This window comes from Mercenaria mercenaria, unplaced genomic scaffold (assembly GCF_021730395.1).
Source record: "Mercenaria mercenaria strain notata unplaced genomic scaffold, MADL_Memer_1 contig_3854, whole genome shotgun sequence".
NCBI classification, from domain to species: domain Eukaryota; kingdom Metazoa; phylum Mollusca; class Bivalvia; order Venerida; family Veneridae; genus Mercenaria; species Mercenaria mercenaria.
In genome coordinates, this window is record NW_026462034.1 from 48080 (window position 1) to 69833 (window position 21754).

Here is a 21754-nt window from a genome sequence, read left to right on the forward strand (position 1 = left end):
CCGTATAAATGCTTACGGAATGAATGACATCAAACAAAAAGTACAGTTACCTATTTTTCCTACAACCAACTAAGTATGCACATGTAAGCTCGGACGAACAAAGGTGTGACGCTGACGTGAATGTCAGGGTGAGTAGATCAGCTCAGACTAACATGTCTCCCTTAACTTTTCAAACTAGACTTGGCAGTGGTAACTCCTGAGAAGTTTGGGGGAACTCCAACCATTAGTATAAGAGAAGTGGCACAGATCAAAGAATTTGACAAATTAAGGGTCATGACTACACTGAAAATCATTTAGTCAGAAATTGACCATAATATCATAATATGAATTACTATGCTTGACACTAATCAATTGTGAGGTTTGGTGAAATTCAGCCTAATTGTATGCAGCAAGTAGTGTAAACAGTGCAAAATATAACAAATCAAGCGCCATAAGTCTCCTTAAAATCACTGAAGCAGAACATGAGGATAATGTGCATACTACGACTTTCCATTGATCATTCCTTAAAATCTGCCCTCTTATATGAGAGAAACATCATGATATTTGATAAATCAAGAGCAATAACTATATTCTGAAAAACACCAAATTGGAAATGCTGACGATAAGCACGTAATTATCATTTTTGTGAAGTTTGTTGTAATTCTGACAGGGCCTCTGACCGCCATGTGTGAACTCGACAAATATAAAAAACAAGACTCTTTCACTCATATCAAAATTATTGTCCACATAAACTAGAACTCACACATGAACATACTTTTGATGACTATGTCAGGCTCACCGCAAACAGGCTCAACAAAAAAAGGGTAATAATTCTAACAAAATGCAAAAGAGATTTATAGTTCTTGTCGGGAATCGATAACATATTTATAGCGCATTAATGTAGCGTGACGTACCGCCCTTACGTTGACGTCACTTCCGATGGAACGTTGTTTTGTAGTTACACATAACGTTTTAGTAAAGGTCGAATACGGAAACCACAACGCAGTTTGTTTCTTCACTGTACATCCCCACAGTTCTTGGCATACATACTTATCTCTTGATTATAAACAGGTGTGCAATTTTTCAAAGCTTATAATTATATAGCTCAATCAGTTTTCCTTTCAGACAACCAGCCGGAAAAGGTAAGTTTGCAGACTTCCCTCCCTTGTAATTACTGAGTGGCAGAAAATGTCACTGAGCGCATTTCACCCCTGCAAAAATGATAGAAGACCTTAATTGAAAATTCTTTTTTTGACGTCATGAGCCGAAACGCTTACCATACAGTGTTCAACTGAAAAATCCTTACTAGCTCTACTGTATAAAGTCTGGAGTGTTTTTTTTTTTTTTGTCTTTTTTTTCAAATATATTTTTAATGACTGCCATTTACTAGCCAGTCAAACTTAGAAATCTTACCCATACTTCTTTCCTTTAAAAGAGAAGACAAACAGGAAACTGCTGATATTATCTCAATAGTGTTGAAGTCGGATTTCACCTTTCCCTTTTGTAATACCTTTTTTCCCGTCATATATACACAATAGGTCATTTTTTTGTATGTCAATCTTTGTGATGACATACAACAATTATTTCACATATTGTTTCGTTGAAATTTATAGTTATCAGGAATTGTATATGGTTGTCACAATACTCCAGCAGTGTTATGTAATATATTACAATATACTGAGTTAAGTATACTAGGGTGTTAAAACATGGTCAAGAGGCCCAAATGGGCCTTAGCCAATCTAGACATTTTGTCCTTACTTTTGACAAAATTTGGTAAAATTCCATCAAGAAATGCAAAATGCATTTACATTTATTTCGCTAATTTTAGCACTGGTGGCCCTAAAACTTGTCAAGTGGAATCATTAAAACAAATTTGAGAGGACCTCACAGACTAAGTTTTGTGATGAACAAGCAGAACCATTTGAACGATGGTGAAATGGGTTCATGCAAGGATGTTACACAACAGGTTTTATAAGATCCATCAAGCTGATTCAAGCATTTCATGAGAAGAGTCGTTTATCATTAGTTTATTTTTCTATTCTAAGTCCAACAGACACCCTAAAGAGGCCAAACTTAACCGTAAGAACTAGACAGATGAATGGCCATACAAGGATGCTAAAGAACAAGTTTAAAAAAGATCAATCAGGTGGATCATAAGAAGAAGTTGTTTAAAGAATTTTCTATTTTTGGCCTTGAAAGCCCCTAAAAGGGACCAAGTGGAACCATTTAAACAAATTTGAGGGACACTACATACCAGCTTTGGTGAAGATCCATCAATGATGAGAAGAAGTCATTTAAAAGTTGTTTTGTTTTATTTCTGGCTCTAACATGCCACTAAAAAGGGCTAAGAAGAATATTTGAATAAAGTTGGGAGAAGATATATACAACGATGTTACAGACTGAGACTATTTTTGGCATTTCGGGGCTGCAAGTAACGCAATACTGAGAAACAATATCAAAAAGTAAAGGGCCCTGATGGCCTTGATGGCCGCTCACCTGAGATACATTGTTTGTTTCAACAGTTTTGGAAGATATTTTTAAAATTAATTTGAAATAGTATATTTGTACAATCTTCGTAAAGGTCATGAAGTTTCTGACAATGATTTAAAATTGGGCCTGTTTCTTTCTGACAAGAAGATTTCTAAAGAGTCCGATATACACATATAGGAAAGAAGTGGCCACAGCCCTTGGCGGCAATGATTTTTAATGAACCAAAATGATTTGAACAGTCACTACTGGATGTATATACCATGAAACATGGTTTGGTTAAAAACCCTGTAAAATATCCATTAAAATAGGAAAAACCGTTAATTAACCCCATTTATTCTTGCATCACTTTGTTTAACAGGTTTCACAATATTAATGGGTTACATGTTAAAATACCATTAAAACACCCATTTTTGACCATGAATCATGCGGTAAAAATTTAGTTTGGTAGCTGAAAAAAGTTAATGGCTATGAAGAAATAGTGAAATTCTGTATATTTTGAATTTAACAGGATTCTTCATGGCCCTTAAATTTGATCTAATGCCCATTACATGTTCAGGTTCTGTACGATTTCATTAATTAGAGTAAACTTAATGGCCCTTAACAGCAATTTGATGCCCATTTAATCCTATATTCTGTAAAATGTGATTTGTATATTTTCAGAAGCACAAAAATAGACTTTTTTTTTTTTGGCTTGCACTCGTCCCCTTGAATTCTTATAATTCCAGTCACATATTGTTCTAAAATGGACTTTAATCACAACAAATACATACTACGCACACATCGTCTATTATATATCATGATGTACTTCCCCTTGATGCAGTTACGCCATTTATTTCAAATGTTTGCCAAATTGTGTTCCTACAAAAAAATTGGATGGATTTTAATGAAAGTCGGATGAAAACATTATTAATTTATTTGATAACATCAATCTTCATTATTTTGGTAAGGGTAACGTATTGATGCATGCTCCTTTGCTGTTTTTTGTTTTTTCTCTCCAAATAATCAGCATTTGTATAAGAAAGTGGGTGGGGTAAGGAATTTACATTATAAAATGTACTCAAGACAGTTTACATTTTCAAATTTTTCAATCCTTAAGTAGAAACTAAGGTTTATAAAGAAGTGAACTGTACACATGATTGTGAAGATTTACAGTCTGATTTAAATTCATTTGGGGCATGGGCAGACCAATGGCTTCTTCGTTTCAATGAATCAAGGAGTGTTGTACGCTTGATTGGGGGAGATTCTTGTGATGCAATCCCTCAAACATTTGCTCTTAGCTGTTTAAGTGCATGCACCTGAGCACAAAGTTCTGAAGGAGAGCTAAATTGTGATCGCCCATTGTGCGCTGACATTGTCATCAACAGTTGCTTTTTGAAAACGCCTAATGTCTGTACCAATAAAAACTTGGTCAGAATGTTTGTCAATATAAAAATGTTAAATAGTTAAAACTACCCACATGGTCACTTGATCTATTAAACCGGTACCTATACACCTTTCTCAGTATAACACAATACAATACAATATCCATTTATTTTCTCATTTCATATGAACATAAGACAGAATGAGGTTACAGTATGAAAAATGTTTGTATGAGGCTGTTACATGTGTTTACATTACAAAATAATGAGAGAAAAAAGAAGAATAAAATATTCTTCTAGCATTTTACAAAAGAGTACATATGTATAAATACTATTACATGTGTAGTAATACGTAGTTTAAATCAATACGGCAAATATCAATATGCAGTTGATTATCATAATATGTCTAATTCTGATGGCAAATTTTCATGGCTCTTAATTTGATATACCATTAAAATATTACGAACTCATTAAAATTAATCTGACATATTTAATGATACCATTAATCAATTTTTAATAATTAATGGCCATTAACAGGGTATTAAAAGTTAATGGCCCCATTAGTATTTACTTATTAATGTGGAATTAAGGAGTACTTTTTAATGGCACATTAATTCCATGCCAATTAAAATTTTTCATGGAGTTTTAAGGAACCAATTAATTATTTCAATAGTTTTTTAAGCAGCTTTTCTTGACAATCAAAGTCATTTTAACTAGGTATATTTTACCAGGGTTTTAATATAACATTTACATGGCTTTTTAATATATGGCATTAAAACTATGGTCATAAAAGTCATAAAATAAAGCAAAGGCTTAACCTTATAGCAAGTACTTTAACTTTTAAATTATAGAAAAACAATTAACCAGAATGCTAAAGGGCAACAATATCAAGCCTGTTATTTGTTGACACAACCCCTCGAGACACTCCACCTCACTGAGGCAAATAATCATACCAAATAAAAAAATGCTTTACGCATTGCAAAGCTACAGTCCGGAAACGCCTTAAAATGACATTTGACCCCTAATTCTGACCTTGACCTTTGAGATAGGGATCTTTGGTTTGCGCAAGACTCTCTGTCTCATGGAGGTGAACATTCATGCCATATAAAAAGTATTGCTCCATACTTATCAAAATAATGGCATGGACAAGCTCTAAATGACCTTTGACCCCTAACTCTGACATTGACCTTTGGGATAGGAACCTGGGTTTTGCACGAAACACACTCATTGACGTAAACATTCATACCAAATATAAACAGGATTCCTCAATGCATGTTAAAGTCATGGCCCGGATTTGACCTCCAAGTGTGATCTTGATCTTTGAGATAGGAACCTGGGGTTCACCCAGGAGACTTCGTCTCGTTGAGTGTAACATTTATGCCAAATATAAACAAGATTGCTCTATGCATGTCCAAGTTATGTTTCGGACAAACAAATCCGTACAGACGCACTAACGCACTCACGCACCTACATCAAATAGCAATTTGGACTATGTCTTCGCTTCTGCAAGCAGGCACGACAATAAACATTTTTTTTTTTTGGTTTAACGTCGCACCGACACAATTATAGGTCATATGGCGATTTTCCAGCTTTGAAGACCCCAGGTGCCCCTTCGTGCATTATTTCATCACGAGCGCGTACCTAAGTAGAACCACCGACCTTCCGCAAGCCAGCTGGATGGCTTCCTCTCATGAAGAATTCGACGCCCCGAGTGAGGCTAAACAGCTTTTAAATATGTGGGTAAACATAAGGCATTTAGCGCATTGTTTAGTCGTACACCATTTGTTCACCCAAGTTTATCACGGTGTTCATAATAGAACAAGCATTTGCAAATAAATATCTAAAGATCTCTCACCTACATGCTTTATTTTCCTGTGTTGTCAAAAACTGATCCTCGTAAAATACATAGTCTGTCAAAATCTTAGGAAAATGTGACTTCTGATGGCATTTTTTAATACTCTGATTTTAGTATAGAAGTGTTCATTAGGATCAAACATGAGATTTAAAAGGGGCTGTCGCCTTCTAGGGTTCCTCATTACAGTATAATGGGGTCAAAGGTCAAACGAGTGCATTTACAAATAAAATATGGCGCTGTGCACTCGTTTTTTTTTTCATATAATCATCTATATTGGTTTAAATTTAAATATTGTGTCTCAACGCCCTTTAGTATTTTGTAAATCAAACTGATGATTATATATATGCTAATCATGCGGATCAAGTATATTATAAAGAAAAAATAAACAACATTACATGAGTAACATTATATTTGCCTACCGGTTTCGTTTATACTCATCAGGGCAAATAATACAAGATGGCGTCATGTTGTATTATTTGCCCTGATGAGTATAAACGAAACCGGTAGGCAAATATAATGTTACTCATGTAATGTTGTTTATTCTCCCTCTCTCTCTCTCTATATATATATATATATATATATGGGAAAAATGGCATACGATGGCAAAGTGTGTTATACTTGACATGTTTGCTGAAATATTTTGGAACTGTCGTATCTAAGTTTTTTAAAAGTATTTTCAAGGTCACAGACATGTCAAGGTCAAACCTGAACGTTTGAAAATGACTTCTTAGGTATTAAAGATAGCAATATGGTTCGTATATTAAGGCTATACTCAACAACTTTTCTAACGTCAGACCTGTTTTTTTCCTATATCGCCAAATTTGACAGATCTGAATGAATGTTTTACACATTGTTAAATGATTATTGTATTATAATAAAACATAACAACGATCATAACCTGATTTAAATTCATTTAACCATAAGGGTAACAGTAAGGTAGTCCTTAAATTAAAAGTCACATAATTAGTAAATTCCAAATCACAGCAGTACACTTTGATCCTATGAATTTGATGAAATTCAAATTATTATATTCTGAATGTTCAACTATGTTTAGTTGAAATTGAACATCCGTCAATATTTTCAATATGAACATGTTAATTTTATATCAGGTTTGTAACGTCATCAATGACACAACATTAATGACAAAATTGTTTAATCCCGCAGATGGCAGTACTTGCCGCATAGAGACCAGCACCAAGTTGCATTCATTCTGTGACTTTTTATTTTTGGTTTACCTAATTTGACTCTTGGCTCAACGGATGCATGTACAGTTGATATCGCTGTTATGTTTATTTAATTGAACTGGTCATTAAACAATGTGTCCAAATTTCATTCAAATCTGTCAAAATTTTGCGTAGATAAAAGCAAAAGTCAGGTGTGGAGTTAGAAAAATTGTTGAGTAAATTATTATAAAATGATACCGCAAATGCGTTTCTTGCACTTCAGGCAGCAAACAAATTTGAATTTAAGCTTTGAACTGACTATAAAAAGACTATGTACATATTATACACCTTTTGAGAAATGTGAGCGAAAGAGAAAATATGGTAGGTTTTAAGAAAGAAGACGACAACGGAAAAATGAATTACATATAAATATATAAATGATTTCACGTAAACCGTTAAAATCACTTGACTGTCATGTATACAACCAAGAATTTTTGCTCAATAAGGACAGCTCAGCTCTAAGGATCGCGAGTTCGATCCCTGGGAGAATGTAAGTTCTCCATAATGATTTTGTAATATACATTGTCAGGAGTAATTTCGTCCTCCACTTCTGAATCATATGGGGAAGTTGGCAGTTACTTGCTGGGAAAAGGCTAGTAATTGTAGAGAATCCAGAAACACTGATTAGGTTAATTGACCGCCATTACATGACTGAAATACTGTTGAAAGTAACATTTACATATATATGGAATGCTTCTCCAGCTCCTAAAGAAATGACTTTAATACTAGTGATGATTCAATATATGATATATATTTATGTTAATTTATCCACGCGGTGATGCTTGAATAGGACCATTTTAGAGGAATAACTGAAATATTGGTCACATTATAGGTGTACACAATACATATACGGTAATAAACAAAACAGAACAGATCTGTAGGATTTCAACAAGTTAATTTTTATACTATTTCTTTGACTTGCTGTAATTTTTTTTTTTTTTTTTTTTCTATCGGTCAGATATTTATTATCATATTTTATGTTTTTGTAATTAAGTAGCACATTTCAAGAAGTATCACCGAGGCTATTAATGCGATATTTGTATAATTTTATATTGAAAATTCAGCACGCTATTTCTGTTTCGATCCTTACTAGTTTTGGCTTTGCTTCTACATTCTCACTTCCTGTTCAAAACAAAAGTTGAAAACGAATCAGATCGTAACAATTTACACATCTGACACTTGGTTTCAGACAGGATGTCCTTGATTACATTGTGAAAACAAAGCTAGTATTTTGACACTGAATCATTAGTCATTCAGGTGTTTTACAAATAAAAATGTAAAAATAAAGATATAAAACATCAGAAAGGTTGCTTTAGAATTTTTTATAATAGTAACATTAAGACATATTTAGTGAAATATTGAAGTTATACCTTCCGATATTTTCATGATTACTGGCAGATGATGGTTCAGCTAATCAAAATGATTAAATGTGGTGGTTCGATAGTAACTAAAAGATGTGCAATGCGTAAAAATAACTTCCTGCAGGAAGTGAAGAGCACGAAGAAGAGATTTGAAATTCAAAACGATGGATTTATTATAAACAAATACTGCCGACTGAATGTCAGGCTAAGACGTCTATTGCTTGTGAAGTGGGACTATTATGGGGTTTATTCATTTTTATCAGGGTAAGAAGCTATTTTTATCAAAGGGTAGTTCAATCTAGCATTCCGTACTGAATTTAAATGACAATATATTTATTTTTACACATTTAAGGCTACATTTGTTTTATTTTATAACAGCAGTACATTTCTTCGTGATACATTGGTATACGTTTGCTCTACCCAGTTCTATCACCAACCAATGACTCGGAAATCTAAAGGTGTTGTAACAGGAAAGCAAACATGCTTTACCCCTAAATTCATAGTCATAAAGATCATACTAATAACATTCGATATTTCAAATTCACTGACAATTATTAAGCCTTTTTGAAGTCATGACATCTATAGAACCAATATAAACAAATAGTTACAAAATTGTAGATATTGAAAACACTTGAAGAGCGGTTACCAGTTCATATAATAGCCTAATGTTAATATGCAAAGAAATAATTCAATGCTAATGGAATGAAAAGAAAAAACAACCAAAAAAAAAAAAAAAAAAACAACATTTGCGGTTATTTAATATCTATATTTAAACTTTGATATCACTTAATTTTTGTACATAGGTAGTATTTCTAAACGCCCACACTTTCCTGAAATTACTACAGCACATGCTTAAAACACTGGAATAGAGTTTTAACTGTCAGCATAGAGCAATGCAGATAATGCTTGAGAGAATTTGCATATTTTATACTATCTCACAAACAGACTTAATCAAACCGAGCTTGCTATTTTTACGTCCTTGAGTTCTATGCTTCCGAAGGAATCTTTAGATCTGCCAACAGTTAGTACAGTCAAACTATGTTCGCTAGAACTCGACGGGACAAGCAAGATATCAGTAGTACAAGCCAACGTGAAGTATACATTATATAGACCTGACGATGAGTTCGAGCCAAGAGTAGTAAGCGAATAATCCGAATTCGAGCAAACGATAGTCTTTATAAAATACCTGCCATAGATTTGTTCTACCTGTACTGTTCATACAGACAATCATACAGGCAATCCACTAGCCTTTTTGGAAATTTTTAGCCTGAAAACGGAAGTTTAAGAAACATGAGAAAGATAGCTTTCATAAATGAACAAAATATCAGAGCGTACGAAAAGTTAAGCTCATTCTATAGAAACAACTTTAGTCGTTTTGAATTTTGCCAGTCTCAAATGCAAAAACTCAACACGAAGTAATTCATTTTACTTTTCAAATTCATAATTATCACTGAAAAATTACAAGTTTATATCAAAAAATGTAGCCAAAATCTGACGTTTATAACAAACTGCACTTATTTACCTTTGACCTTGTGCTGTGACCTTACTATGACCCTAAGAAGGCGACAGCCGCCCTGAAACTTTTCCAATTTTTATATAGTTAACAATGAACATGGCTGTCGGGCATTAACAAAAAATGCCATCAAAGGCAATTTCTAGGCCTCTTTTTGGGATATATAGAATTAGCATGAGCTGTTGTCTTCCCAATTTACTGCTATCACATACCGTTCTAGCCGTCCGGTCATCGGGCGCCTACCCTGTATGTTAAGGTTTTTTCTAGCCGTCCTGTAATCAATTTATTTAGAAAAGTGTAATAAATTAATTAAATTTATTATGTTTTGTTTGCAAAACGTATCAATATTTACACAAATACTATGCTTAATTCATACCATATATCTAAAAGCAAAGTGGTGTGATAATGGCGTAGAAATATTTGATGACATATTTGATGACATTGGTTTCCTTAATTTTTGTGATCATGTTTAGGGCAAACCATAAACATATGCTAAAAACATATTTTTTTCTCATTACTTTCTCTTTACCAACTATTCTGACGCGACACTTTAATTTTACATTATCTTTGAAATTTCTGTGTCAAATATTTCTCGGGACAACAACACAATGCTTTTAAACAATAAACGTAATTTAATACCTGCATTTTTAACACACATATTGATTATATGAAGGTTAGCAACTTATTATCAAAATTAAATGATCATATTTTAACAGACAAATCCGTTTAAATCCTTTTAAATGAATTGATAACCGTTTGGGTATAAAAACCTAGCGGATAGGCTAGGCTTGTATTTAACTGGTATAAATAGTAGTGTCAATTAAACGTATAATTTTTTCGTTCACTTTCAGGAAAGATATTAAATTATTAAACTTACTTCTTCGTTTAATTCATTGATAAAAATTGTCACAAGTCAGTTTTTACTTGTTGTCAGTTACCTGATTATAGGGTTTGAATTGAACTTAAATATTATTTTAAATATCTTTGGCAAAACAAAAATGATCAATTTAATTAATTAATTCGACTACTCCTAAACAAAATGATTATCCCACTGCTAAAATGTGCCTAGAGGACAGGTTACTGGTTAGCTAGAATGCTGGCTAGGCGTCCGGTTACCAAATAGCTAGACACTTTCTTCGAAATGCAGGACTTGGAATGGAAGATTTGTATGAATGACATAAATCTGTCTTATCATTTTGCCTTTAAATCATACATGTAACTAAGGCAAAATTTACAAATTAAAAGTTCACTTGCCATCAATGAATAAACAAAAGACAAACTGCATTCAATACATGTGAAACTATTGTCCTAAATACAAAACCTGACATAGCTCATATCACTTTTATCCGTTCATTTTAATTGATATTTTACATTTTTATTTTCCATGTTATGTCGGGTCTTAACAATTAACTGCATTTACGTATAGCATAAAAAATCGGCTTCAGATGTCAACTGTGATCTTTCGCTTTATGGACAATATCAGTCAAAAGAGACTGAAACTTTCACATCGAGGGTGAAGAAAAATAATAAATGTGCTTTATGGCAGCAATTAAAAAAATACTTTTTCTTATTTGCTATCAATTATTCGATTAATAAATCCAGTTTGCAGCCTGATTAAAATTTGATCAATGGCTCGATAATAACCAATGGTGTTCTGGATGTAAACATGAATTGCATATCAGAATCATTTTTGAATGAAATTAATCTTTTTTCCATCCCATAGAGAGAGATTGCAAATGTCAATAATCTTTCTTCTTTTAGAAACGGATTTAACATTCGCAAGGATACGAATCGAAAATATATAATCATAATTAAAAAAAATAAAAATATCAATGAATATATTTGGTGGGAAATAACTTTTCGCCTACAGCCGATCAAATTTAATTTGTACTTTTAATTTCAAAACAAGATGGTGGCTCAACAAATGTATACATTCTTTGTTAAAAATGAAGCTACATTTCCTGGACAATAAGGGATTGTAAATCATTTTAACCTTGCAGAATTGCAGTAGAGGTATTTCTTTTCATCTAGGTACATATTGATAGTAAAATAATAAAATGTCAGTATATTGAATGTTGAACGCCAAATGACTTCTTTATTCGCGTCTTATTATTTGGACTAATGAAACCAAAGCCAAAGAACATTTGATTTTTGGTTTGTCAGTGTTGAATTTATTCCGCTGCAGAGAAAAGTCACTTCATTCCGCAAAAAAAAACTTATTTACCTTCTACTTGCAAAGTTTTGCGATTGCACTGAATTCAAACACAGAAACTGTAAAATCTACTAACATTATATGACGGCGAGAATTCGAGTCCAATTTCAGAAATGTACAACGCACTTCTTCAAGCCTTTGACCTGATCGTTGCATGAACATACATTCATGTCGATCGCAATCACAAGCTTGATTAACACATGATTAATAACGATTTAATGTACTGTAGACTTTAATTTAAGATTTTACTGAAAAGGGTTTTATTTTAAAAATGGAATTCAGTATATTTGAACAAAAACTAGTGCACGAGTGAATTTCTACCTTTGAAATGCGCATACGCGCAACTACATTATGAGTAAAGTGTATTAACGTCTTAAATACTATCAAAATATGTGTGAAAATATCATACGCACACCGCAAATCAATAAACCGAAAACGTTCAATTTCTAGGGTAAAGAAGGTCGAAATATAGCGTTTTTTTTTTTTTATTTATTTCACATAGATTCTTATAGTGGGTTGTCAAAGTGTAGTTGGTTGTAGGTGTGTTATCAATAACATGTACTGGGTTTCATGCCCAAATACGCCCAAACAACACTACCACACACACTCGCACACACACACACACACGCGCGCGCTTTGTTATAGATAAAGCTTAACATACAGACATGTCAGGCAACACAACACAGTGGGGCACCGCTCATGGTAAAAAAAAAACCTATATGTTATGTCCATTTTATATATTTTATCTTAAAGGCCTAGATTTTGGCAGTGGGCCAAGGGATTTATGTCTTCACCAGCACAGTTGGGGGCTAATGACCATCACAGTATGGTTCCAATAAACAAGGGTCGTTGTTTATTGGAGAGTCAGTCTACCTTTCAAGTGTATCAATTAGTGAGAAGGGGAAACAAAGTAATTTATTTTAAATTAATGAATAATTAATAACATTTAAAGTTATACTAGGTTTTTTTTGGCATTTCTATGTAAAGAAAAATATTGTTGATCAAACACAATAATAAAACAATCAGAAACTTATTTTCACAATAATAAGATAATGAGGAACTTTCTTAAAGAAATATGCAAGTTTTTATTTTTTTCAAATTCTGTCTAGAGAATTGTGATATTTCAGAAAAATGTGACTTTCACTCATCTAAAGCTGGCAGAATACTGTAGATAACATTCGTCTAAAATTGAAAACAGTATGTGCATTTCAAAGTTACAAAGCAAAGCATGAAAAAAGTCACTTTTGGCAACAAACTGAAAATGAAAATTGAGTATAGATGGAACACAATAATTTTATATTAATTTTTTGTCAGCACAAAGAACTCGACGTGAAGTTTTCACTATACTTGTGTTTTATTATCGTTATTATTTTCAATATTATTACTGTATCCTTTATCATCCTATATGTAATATAATAATAGTAATAATAATAATTATTATGATAATAATAATAATAGTTATTATGATAATAATAATAATTATTATTATTATGATTATTTTTATTAATATTATTATTATTATTATTATAACATTAAAGTAATAGTTATTATAATCTATATAATATCAAAATAATTATTATCATTCCACATTCACTGAAGAAAAAATAATTTCTTTCAACTCCACTGCACACATCTTCATGGTCTAGTTGGGGTCCCTGCTGTGCTAATTGCCCTCTAATCAGTTACTGTTAAATAGTCGCTGATAAGCAGCAGATAAGATGGGAGTTGTATATTGGATTGGGGGTGGGGACACTTATATAGTAGTGAATCTAGGCCTTTAAAGTCTAACCAAACTGTATTTTCTTTGATCATAGTTTTCTTTCATTGCAAGTAAAACCATTTATTTATATTAAATTTATTTGTTTTTGAGAGTTATATACATATTTGCATGCATTTTAAACCTTTTGATGGTTATTAGTTTTTAATGGGTTTGCTTATAAAGTTTTATTTCGCTGCGTCTTTTAGATTTAACTATGAGTTCCAGGTTCATGTACTGTATTGCGGTTCTAGTTATTCTGTTTTTTTTTTCTTTGTCCATGACAGATCTAACTTCTGCTGAAACTAAAAGCGAATTACCTATATATGAGGGATATTGGTTTAATAAACTACACTTAGATCTATAGATATTTAATGATTATGACACAACAGAAAACCATAACAACTTCGATATGATTGTATTTTGTTTACTTATAACTCATGTGACCGGCACACTCCGAAACATTTGTTTACTCAAAAACCGGCGAGGTTTTGTTCTTGTCGCATACGTGTCCGACGTATCCTGGGTTTGATTAAACGAAATTGCCTTATTAATTTGGATTTTTACGAGCATAATATGAACATTTACGCAGATTCAAACAATGTACGTAGCAAGTAGTAATCGGCTAAATTAAATTGTATTTAAGACGAACTCATCAAGGTTTCTGTCATCTAGTTCGAAACACAGTGCATTTATTTGTTACAGTAGTGAATTGTAATTCAAACAAAAGTGATTACAAAAAATCAAGTTGTCTGTAAAATATAAACGTATACATAACTTATTTAATAGCGTTAGTCTTGCAGCGACATTGGATCAAAAAGGAACTCAGCTATTTGTTAATTTTCAGGATAAGGAAAACTTTTTGTTTCTTTTTACGAGTTGTTGATTTTTGTTTTAATTTGTTGATATTGTAATGTCTGTCTTTAAGCATGCATCTTTAATAAGACTCTAAACAAAAAGAAAAATGGTTTTGTTGTTCCATCTTCAGTTTAAAAATATGTTAAATTCGAATATGTATCAAAGTTTTAAAAATAAAATTGTTCTAAAATATCGTAGTTGTAACTGATTATTTTATACATTTATAATATTTAATTGATATATTTGTACATAATTATGTTGTATACAAGTTTGTTTTGTTTATTTGCAAAGGTGCCACCATTTTTTTCAGATAATGTCATACATTGTATACTTGTTTGTATTAATTTAAAGCCGCAATTGAAAAGTGTAAAGGTAAAGTTTAGAAAATCGGCTCCTATGTTATTAGATACAGATGTCAAGTTAGACCAAAAAACATGACGATGTTATTCACGCTCAATCTATTATTAGAATATTTTTAATGAAGCAACAAAGTGTTCACGTTTGTTTGTGTTAACAGTGTTTGTTTACACTTTAATGACCTGTGGCAGAGGTTGTTGATATATATATTGGATATTGATATATATTTAAATATTGGTAGACAACGTGTGATTGACATTAGTATATCCATATTTAAAATAATTCTAATCATAACACTTATGCACAATGATTACTAAAACTATTCGCATATGTATTTGACAATATCTGGCGTGTAATTGGGAGAATATAAATCTATTTCCGGAATTTTATAGTGGCTTTAGCAATATCACACTTTAGAGCTTTTGATATGTTTAATTCTTTTTTTAAATTGTATATTATTTTGTCCAAAAAACGGAATAGCTGATGTAAAATAACGGGCTCTAATAATAAAAGAAAATTCTGGATCATATTTGGACTGTTGCAGGCAAGAATCGGACACAGACATTATGAAAAACATCTGAATGCTTTTAGTAGCTTAACAAAGTTGAAACGAGTCACCATTCGTCAACCAACAGTCACATTCAAAGTAAGAGGAGATTTTGGAACAGAGAGTGAAACCACACTCAGCAGGTGATTATGCTGGTAAGTCTTGGTAAGTCGAATGGTTTAATAAATGACAAGATTGTTTGAAACTTTAATGACATTGCTTTCATAAAATATGTTATCAGAAATGTAGCGAAATCAGGAAATACAAACTCAAAGGGGAAAACGATTTTATATACACAGATTAGTAGTCGTTTTTATTGATATAACCATATTTTATTGCTCATATATACATGCAAGTAGATACATAGAATTACATCATTACAAAAGCAAATGGGTTGGGCAACAAGTTCTAACACATTTGCTTTTCGTTTTTATCATGCATGTTTATACATTCATGAATTATACTCAAATTCTGCTAAACACATGCAGTCAACTCATAACAGAGTCTACACTTTCTATAACAATCAATTTTTGTAATGACAAATATGCCTTTGTTGGTAGGTTGTCTTATTCACATTTATAAATATATTAAAATGTTGAAATAGGAATCAAAACAAGTGGTAGAACCCTTCAGACAGGTTCTCGTTGTTTAGAGGTGTTTTAGCAGAGGTCTGATTATATCAATTCATTCAATACAATCACGGCTAAATAGTATCAATTTGTTAAATGTATTGTAAACAATCCTATACAAGTGATAAAATGATCGTATCTTAATGGAAGAAAGCAGATTTCATTCAGGTATTTCTTAACCTAAATATATAGGTTTAGAGACAAATACGAAAACAACCAACCGAAATGGCCACGCAACGTTCAAACAACGCTACCATCTCATGTCTGAAAAGGTCCTGTAGCAATGTATACATTTGCGTGGGTGTGGAAAACTTTTTAAATGTATATATTAATTACCTCCATGTCGTCTCAGTCAAAGTACTAGAAGACGTTTACCACCATCACGTTTAAATAGGAAAGATTTAGTATATTATGAAAATATGTACGCATATCATATTTAGCCAGTGCTTTAGCAACTGGCTATAGCTTTAAATCAGCTACCAAGTTTCAATCTCGCGTCGTTTGAGTTTTCCTTCTATTTCTATGTGACCGCATTACACAAATATTAATGGACGTGTAAAAGAATAGTCCAATATTTATCTTTTATAATCTTTGTATTGTGTGAGCAACCGGGGACTACTGTTTTAAACAACACAAAAAAGCAGCAATAGATGCCAGAATAATTATGAACTTTATATTCACATTCGAAATGTTCGTAATCATTCCGCTCTAGGGTTAGGATTATGGTTTAGGGTTAGGGCTGAAATTGGCCCCACCCTGGGGCAAACTTAGTTTTACATAGAGGTGTATAGGGAAAAACCTTTAAATATAGTCTTGAATCACAATGCACAGAGCTTAGATATTTGGCATGTAGCATTGTCTAGTTGACCTCTACCAACATTGCTCAGACCATGGCCAGTCTATGCACAATGAAATGTTGCTTCTTCATGTGTATCAGTTGTAATATCACTCAATAAGCACTGGCTATCAGTCCCTCAATTATATTCATGGTATTGTTATGTAATTTAAAATTTTTGGCTCCTTTCATGCAATGAGAATTTTATATCGAAGGTAATTGTTGAACATTCAGGATGACATGGTATGCAGTGAAATGCGTTTGTAGCTGGAAAAATCTTAAAAACATCGTAATAAAGACTTTGAATCTAGCAACGAGCCGGCGATTTCATGTGATAATTAAGATAATTGGACGCCGAGTGTTCAGTTCATTCACTAATTAAAGCTGTTCAATATCCTCTGAACGCCAATCAGATATTGGTTCCGTTATCAAATATTGAATGTGTCTATACCTTAACAGACATTTATTTCTGTTTTGTAATACTTTTCGAAAATATTGTTTATTTATCTTTAATGACATCAAAAGTCAGTCTAAATTCAAGCAAGTTATGCTTTAAGTTTTGTCTTTGATTCTTCTCAAATGACAAACTATGTTAAAGATGTTAGGTAGGTAGACATTCATTAAAAGGGAAATGTTCTAAAACTGCTGAAATAACTATGTGAAAATGAATACTATTGATTGTGTAGATTTTATATAAAGTTGCTTTACATGGAAACTGGAAAGAATATTCTGCAATATATTATGCACGTACAAATGCATGATTTTTAATATGGTGGAAAAAGGATTTTTTCATAGTATACTGGTATTGTACAAACTTGCGTTTAGGGAGATTTTCTCCTGCAGTTACCAATATTTGTTTTACATCGATTGATGGCAGCTATAATATGTTCTAGTTGATCATTATGCTGAGCAAACCCTCTACTGTTCTTATCATCACAGGAACTGGAAACGTTACTCTGACGTCATTAAACAATAACGTCACCCAATGTAAGCAGTCGATTTCTCTATAATATCGGCTGTCTGACGCTTTTAAATGAAAATGTTTATTTATGCATTTGTTTGTAACTGTTATATAATAACGTATAAATATTTATATATTTTTCTTTTTCAGTCATTTTCTGAGGTCCGGTAGAATGAAGCTCAATTTTTAAACTAATTCTGTGAAGGCATTTGTCCAACTGCAATTGTTTGTTATGGTCCTGCTGTATTGTCTTCAGAGTGGTAAGATGAAATATCTGGTAATGTTCTTAAGACCTGTAACCACATTTTATATGTCGTATGAAGTAAAAATTCTTAGAGTTTTACCATTTATCTTTTCCATTACATGACGTTTGCTTGCTTTGTTGATTTTTTGTCACATTTCCATATTTTCATGGCGGCGGAAGCCCCTAAAACGCCCCACCTTATCCAAATATGATTTTAAGCCTCAAGCGGGCACCTGGGTAGAACAACCGACCTTCCAAAAACAAGCTGGTTTGAAGGATTTCTAAACACTACTACTCCAACCAACAGCTGTGAGGGCTGGTGATTCGAAGCCACCAAACTTTACAAATCAGCAAAAGGACCTTCCTATTGCAGTCATCAAAGCAATGCATTGAGGAAATCCTTAATAACAATATACAACTTTCTAAATGATCGTAATTATTCTGAATGTATATTACAAAATTAATTCGAGGGCCATATATAAAATAGTCTGAAGTGAATTGTGTACAATTCATTTGCACTAGAGAAACATTTCACTAAGAACCAAAGACTTGGATTACAGTACGCAACTTTTCGATGGCCATATACTAGTAGATTAGTTAGGTATATTATTTACTTTTACTGGAAGACAATTATCACAATAAATAAACGAAAGAGCCTCAAACATAAGGCTCAGAATTCATCTTACAGAAAAAAAACAACATATTTTGCACAAATTACTTGCTTTTAAAAACTGTATAATCATTGCAATACCGTGTATGTTTAGGTATGCGTTGTGATATTGTTACGTTAATGTATTCGGTAATGAAGTACATGATTTAGCTCGGCTAGCAGTATGTGTCCCATTATGCAAACTCGCACATAACAAGTTTTCTTTTATGCGATTTGATGTTACCAAAGTGTTCCAACTTACCACTATCATTTTATGTACACTACTTTGATCGAAACATTAAATGTCATCCATTTGTGACCAGCATTGTGAATGCAAATTTCCGTTCTGTATTTCTACCTGAAAGCCAATTTAAAGAATTGAACTTTCAAGACATTTTAACATATTCATTCTGATTTTATGGTAGGGAAATACAGTACAACAAAGCACGATGTCAGAGAAACACAAGCATACAGAGGCAAATTACAGGAGTTGAGGAAAGTTAACATACACAAATACTGTAGATCAGCTGTTGTCCCGAAACCATCAGCAACCGGGTCCGTAACATTGGTTCAAAATTCCAAATTTAACGTCAGTTATTTTGGTATTCCCAAAATAGCATCTACTTTCATTAAACAAATGTTTTTCGTTTTAAAATATGGTCCAACTTATGCAAAAGAAAACTTTAGCATACCTCGTAATGAGGTACATAAACATTTCAAAGGACAAAGGAAAGACTTTGTATTTAATAATACTTTAGACGAAACGGTTACTATTGTCCCGGTACGAAATCCCTACTCCAGATTATTTTCGGTATTTATTGATAAAGTGTTTTTGCCAAACTCTATTAAACTGGTTTCACATATACTTGCGAGCAAGCAAAATAACATCACATACAATTCTGCGAACTATACGCTTACTAATCGGGAAGATTACAACGGCCTCTCGGTCACTTTTCTTGACTTCCTAAATTATGTTATAGACCCCCACCAAAAGAAAAAGGTTTTAATTAACCATTATGGACCATGCTTTCCGAGACTGAAATATTTGATATGTAATTCTAATCATTATATTGTAGCAAAACAGGAAACATTTGAAAAAGACATAAAATACGTTTTGCAATTGGCGGGTGTAAATCAAACAGAACATGAAACATGCAATATTATAATAAAGTCACTTCATGAGTCTCGTGTTGAAGATAGCATCCCAGGAATAATCAAAGTTACGTTTGCCCATGCTGAAAGAGATGCTAAATTGTGGACTGGGAATATTGTAGCTGAAAGGCTATGGCATTCATTTCAAATCCAGGGATATATTGATGAACAATATCCCTATCCCAAAACGTATTTCAATTTTGAATTGACATACTCGAATGTAAGTTTCGTTTTAAACGTTTTCCTAAATGTAATGAAAAGAAACAAGTTGTCTCGGGCAAGAAGTTGGAAACAACGACAGGAAGCACTACTGAGTGCTTATAAAGGGTTACCTAAAGATGTTATACAGAAAGTAAACGATATGTATAATAGTGATTTTAAAGCTTTCGGGTACAGTAAAACATTATTTTAAAAGACAAATGTAACCATCGAAATCAAAGTCCTAGATTAAGAATAGTGTCCAGTGCTTCAACTTAGATCGGCTTAACGATATTCAGAAAAAAAAATATCATGAAGAAAGAAAATATCTAAATCAGATATCAACAAAATGCAGACATTATTATCATAACGAGCAGAAAGAAACTTAAACTGTGTTCCTTTATTTGTTCGTTTTGTCCTCGTGTTTTTGCTTTGTATGCGCACGCGCGTGCGTGTGTGTTGGTAATGTGCGCGTCTGCATGCTGTGGGTTTCGTTTTGGGGAGGCTGCGTTTTTGAAACATGACATTCCCTGTTTGATATTTTTCCTTGTTTTTTAAATTTCTTTTCGCAAAATTATACAAACACTATCAAAGTGGATATTTTTATTTTGTAGTTGTTATGCAGATTCAAACACGTGCAAAATGCCATTCGCGCCAGGAAAACTTGAATGCCGCCCTAAGCGGGACGTACGTTGTTTGTGATCTACCTAAAATCAGAATGAGAGTCTCCTTAAATGCATAATTGACACTATTAGCTAACGACAGTACCACTCTTACTGGTTGTGCCCGCCCGCTCAGTTTACTAGGTAGAGCACGGATCAACAGATCGCGAGATTGAGAGTTCGACCCAGATCAAGACATATGTTCTACGTGACGATTGTGTCAGAAATCAGTTGTCCTACCCCTCTGATTCATCTGGGGAAGTTGGCATTATTTGTGGAGAACAGATTTCTACTGGTACAGAATCCAATCCATGTAAACAGTTTGAAATGTTAAGTTTCAATTGACAAACCCGGAGGTAGTGTTTCTGTGTCAGGAATACGCCATAACAGATGGCGTGAAATCACATTCGTCAAGTCGGCCAGATTTATTCTTATTACACTAATAAAGAGAACAGAAATGTATCCCCTATCTTCCGTAATAACTAACAATGATTCCGTGGTAAAACCTCTTTCCTATTGCCTATAGTGTCGAGGGCTGACTGGAAACAAAACCAACTGCTTAGTGTTTACAGTTCAATTTCATGAATCAATATTGCTCTAAGGATATACCAAGGCGTCCTTTACTTACCGCTTCTCCGCATCTGGTAATTTAGATAACTCTGTCGGTCTTAATCACAGGAGTGAGAATCGCTAATGGGGCATCCGTCGTTGCGTGTTGTTAGACGTTCAGGAATGACTAAGTTAGACGTTCTGGAATGACTAAGTTAGACGTTCTGGAATGACTTATCCTTCTGTTTTGAGTCAGACGTTCAGGAATGACTAACTCGCCTGTCTAAGTTAGACGTTCTGGAATGACTAACCCGCCTGTCTGAGTTAGACGTTCAGGAATGACTAACCCGCCTGTCTGAATTAGAC

The 21754-nt window shown here is 33.0% G+C and overlaps 1 protein-coding gene across 2 annotated transcripts; it reads left to right on the forward strand.

Moving 5' to 3' along the window:
* The first annotated feature begins 8409 nt into the window (after positions 1-8409).
* LOC123548276 (carbohydrate sulfotransferase 12-like) lies at positions 8410-20418 on the forward strand. Of its 2 annotated transcripts, none has more exons than XM_053534617.1 (4): positions 8410-8530; positions 15507-15664; positions 18085-18194; positions 19253-20418. In XM_053534617.1, the coding sequence occupies exons 3-4, from the start codon at positions 18167-18169 to the stop codon at positions 20389-20391; spliced, it is 1167 nt and encodes a 388-aa protein (XP_053390592.1). In that variant the 5' UTR covers positions 8410-8530; positions 15507-15664; positions 18085-18166; the 3' UTR covers positions 20392-20418. The 2 variants fall into 2 exon arrangements, with proteins under 2 accessions (XP_053390592.1, XP_045191350.2); XM_045335415.2 differs by lacking the exon at positions 8410-8530 and adding an exon at positions 14228-14350.
* The last annotated feature ends 1336 nt before the right edge of the window (positions 20419-21754 follow it).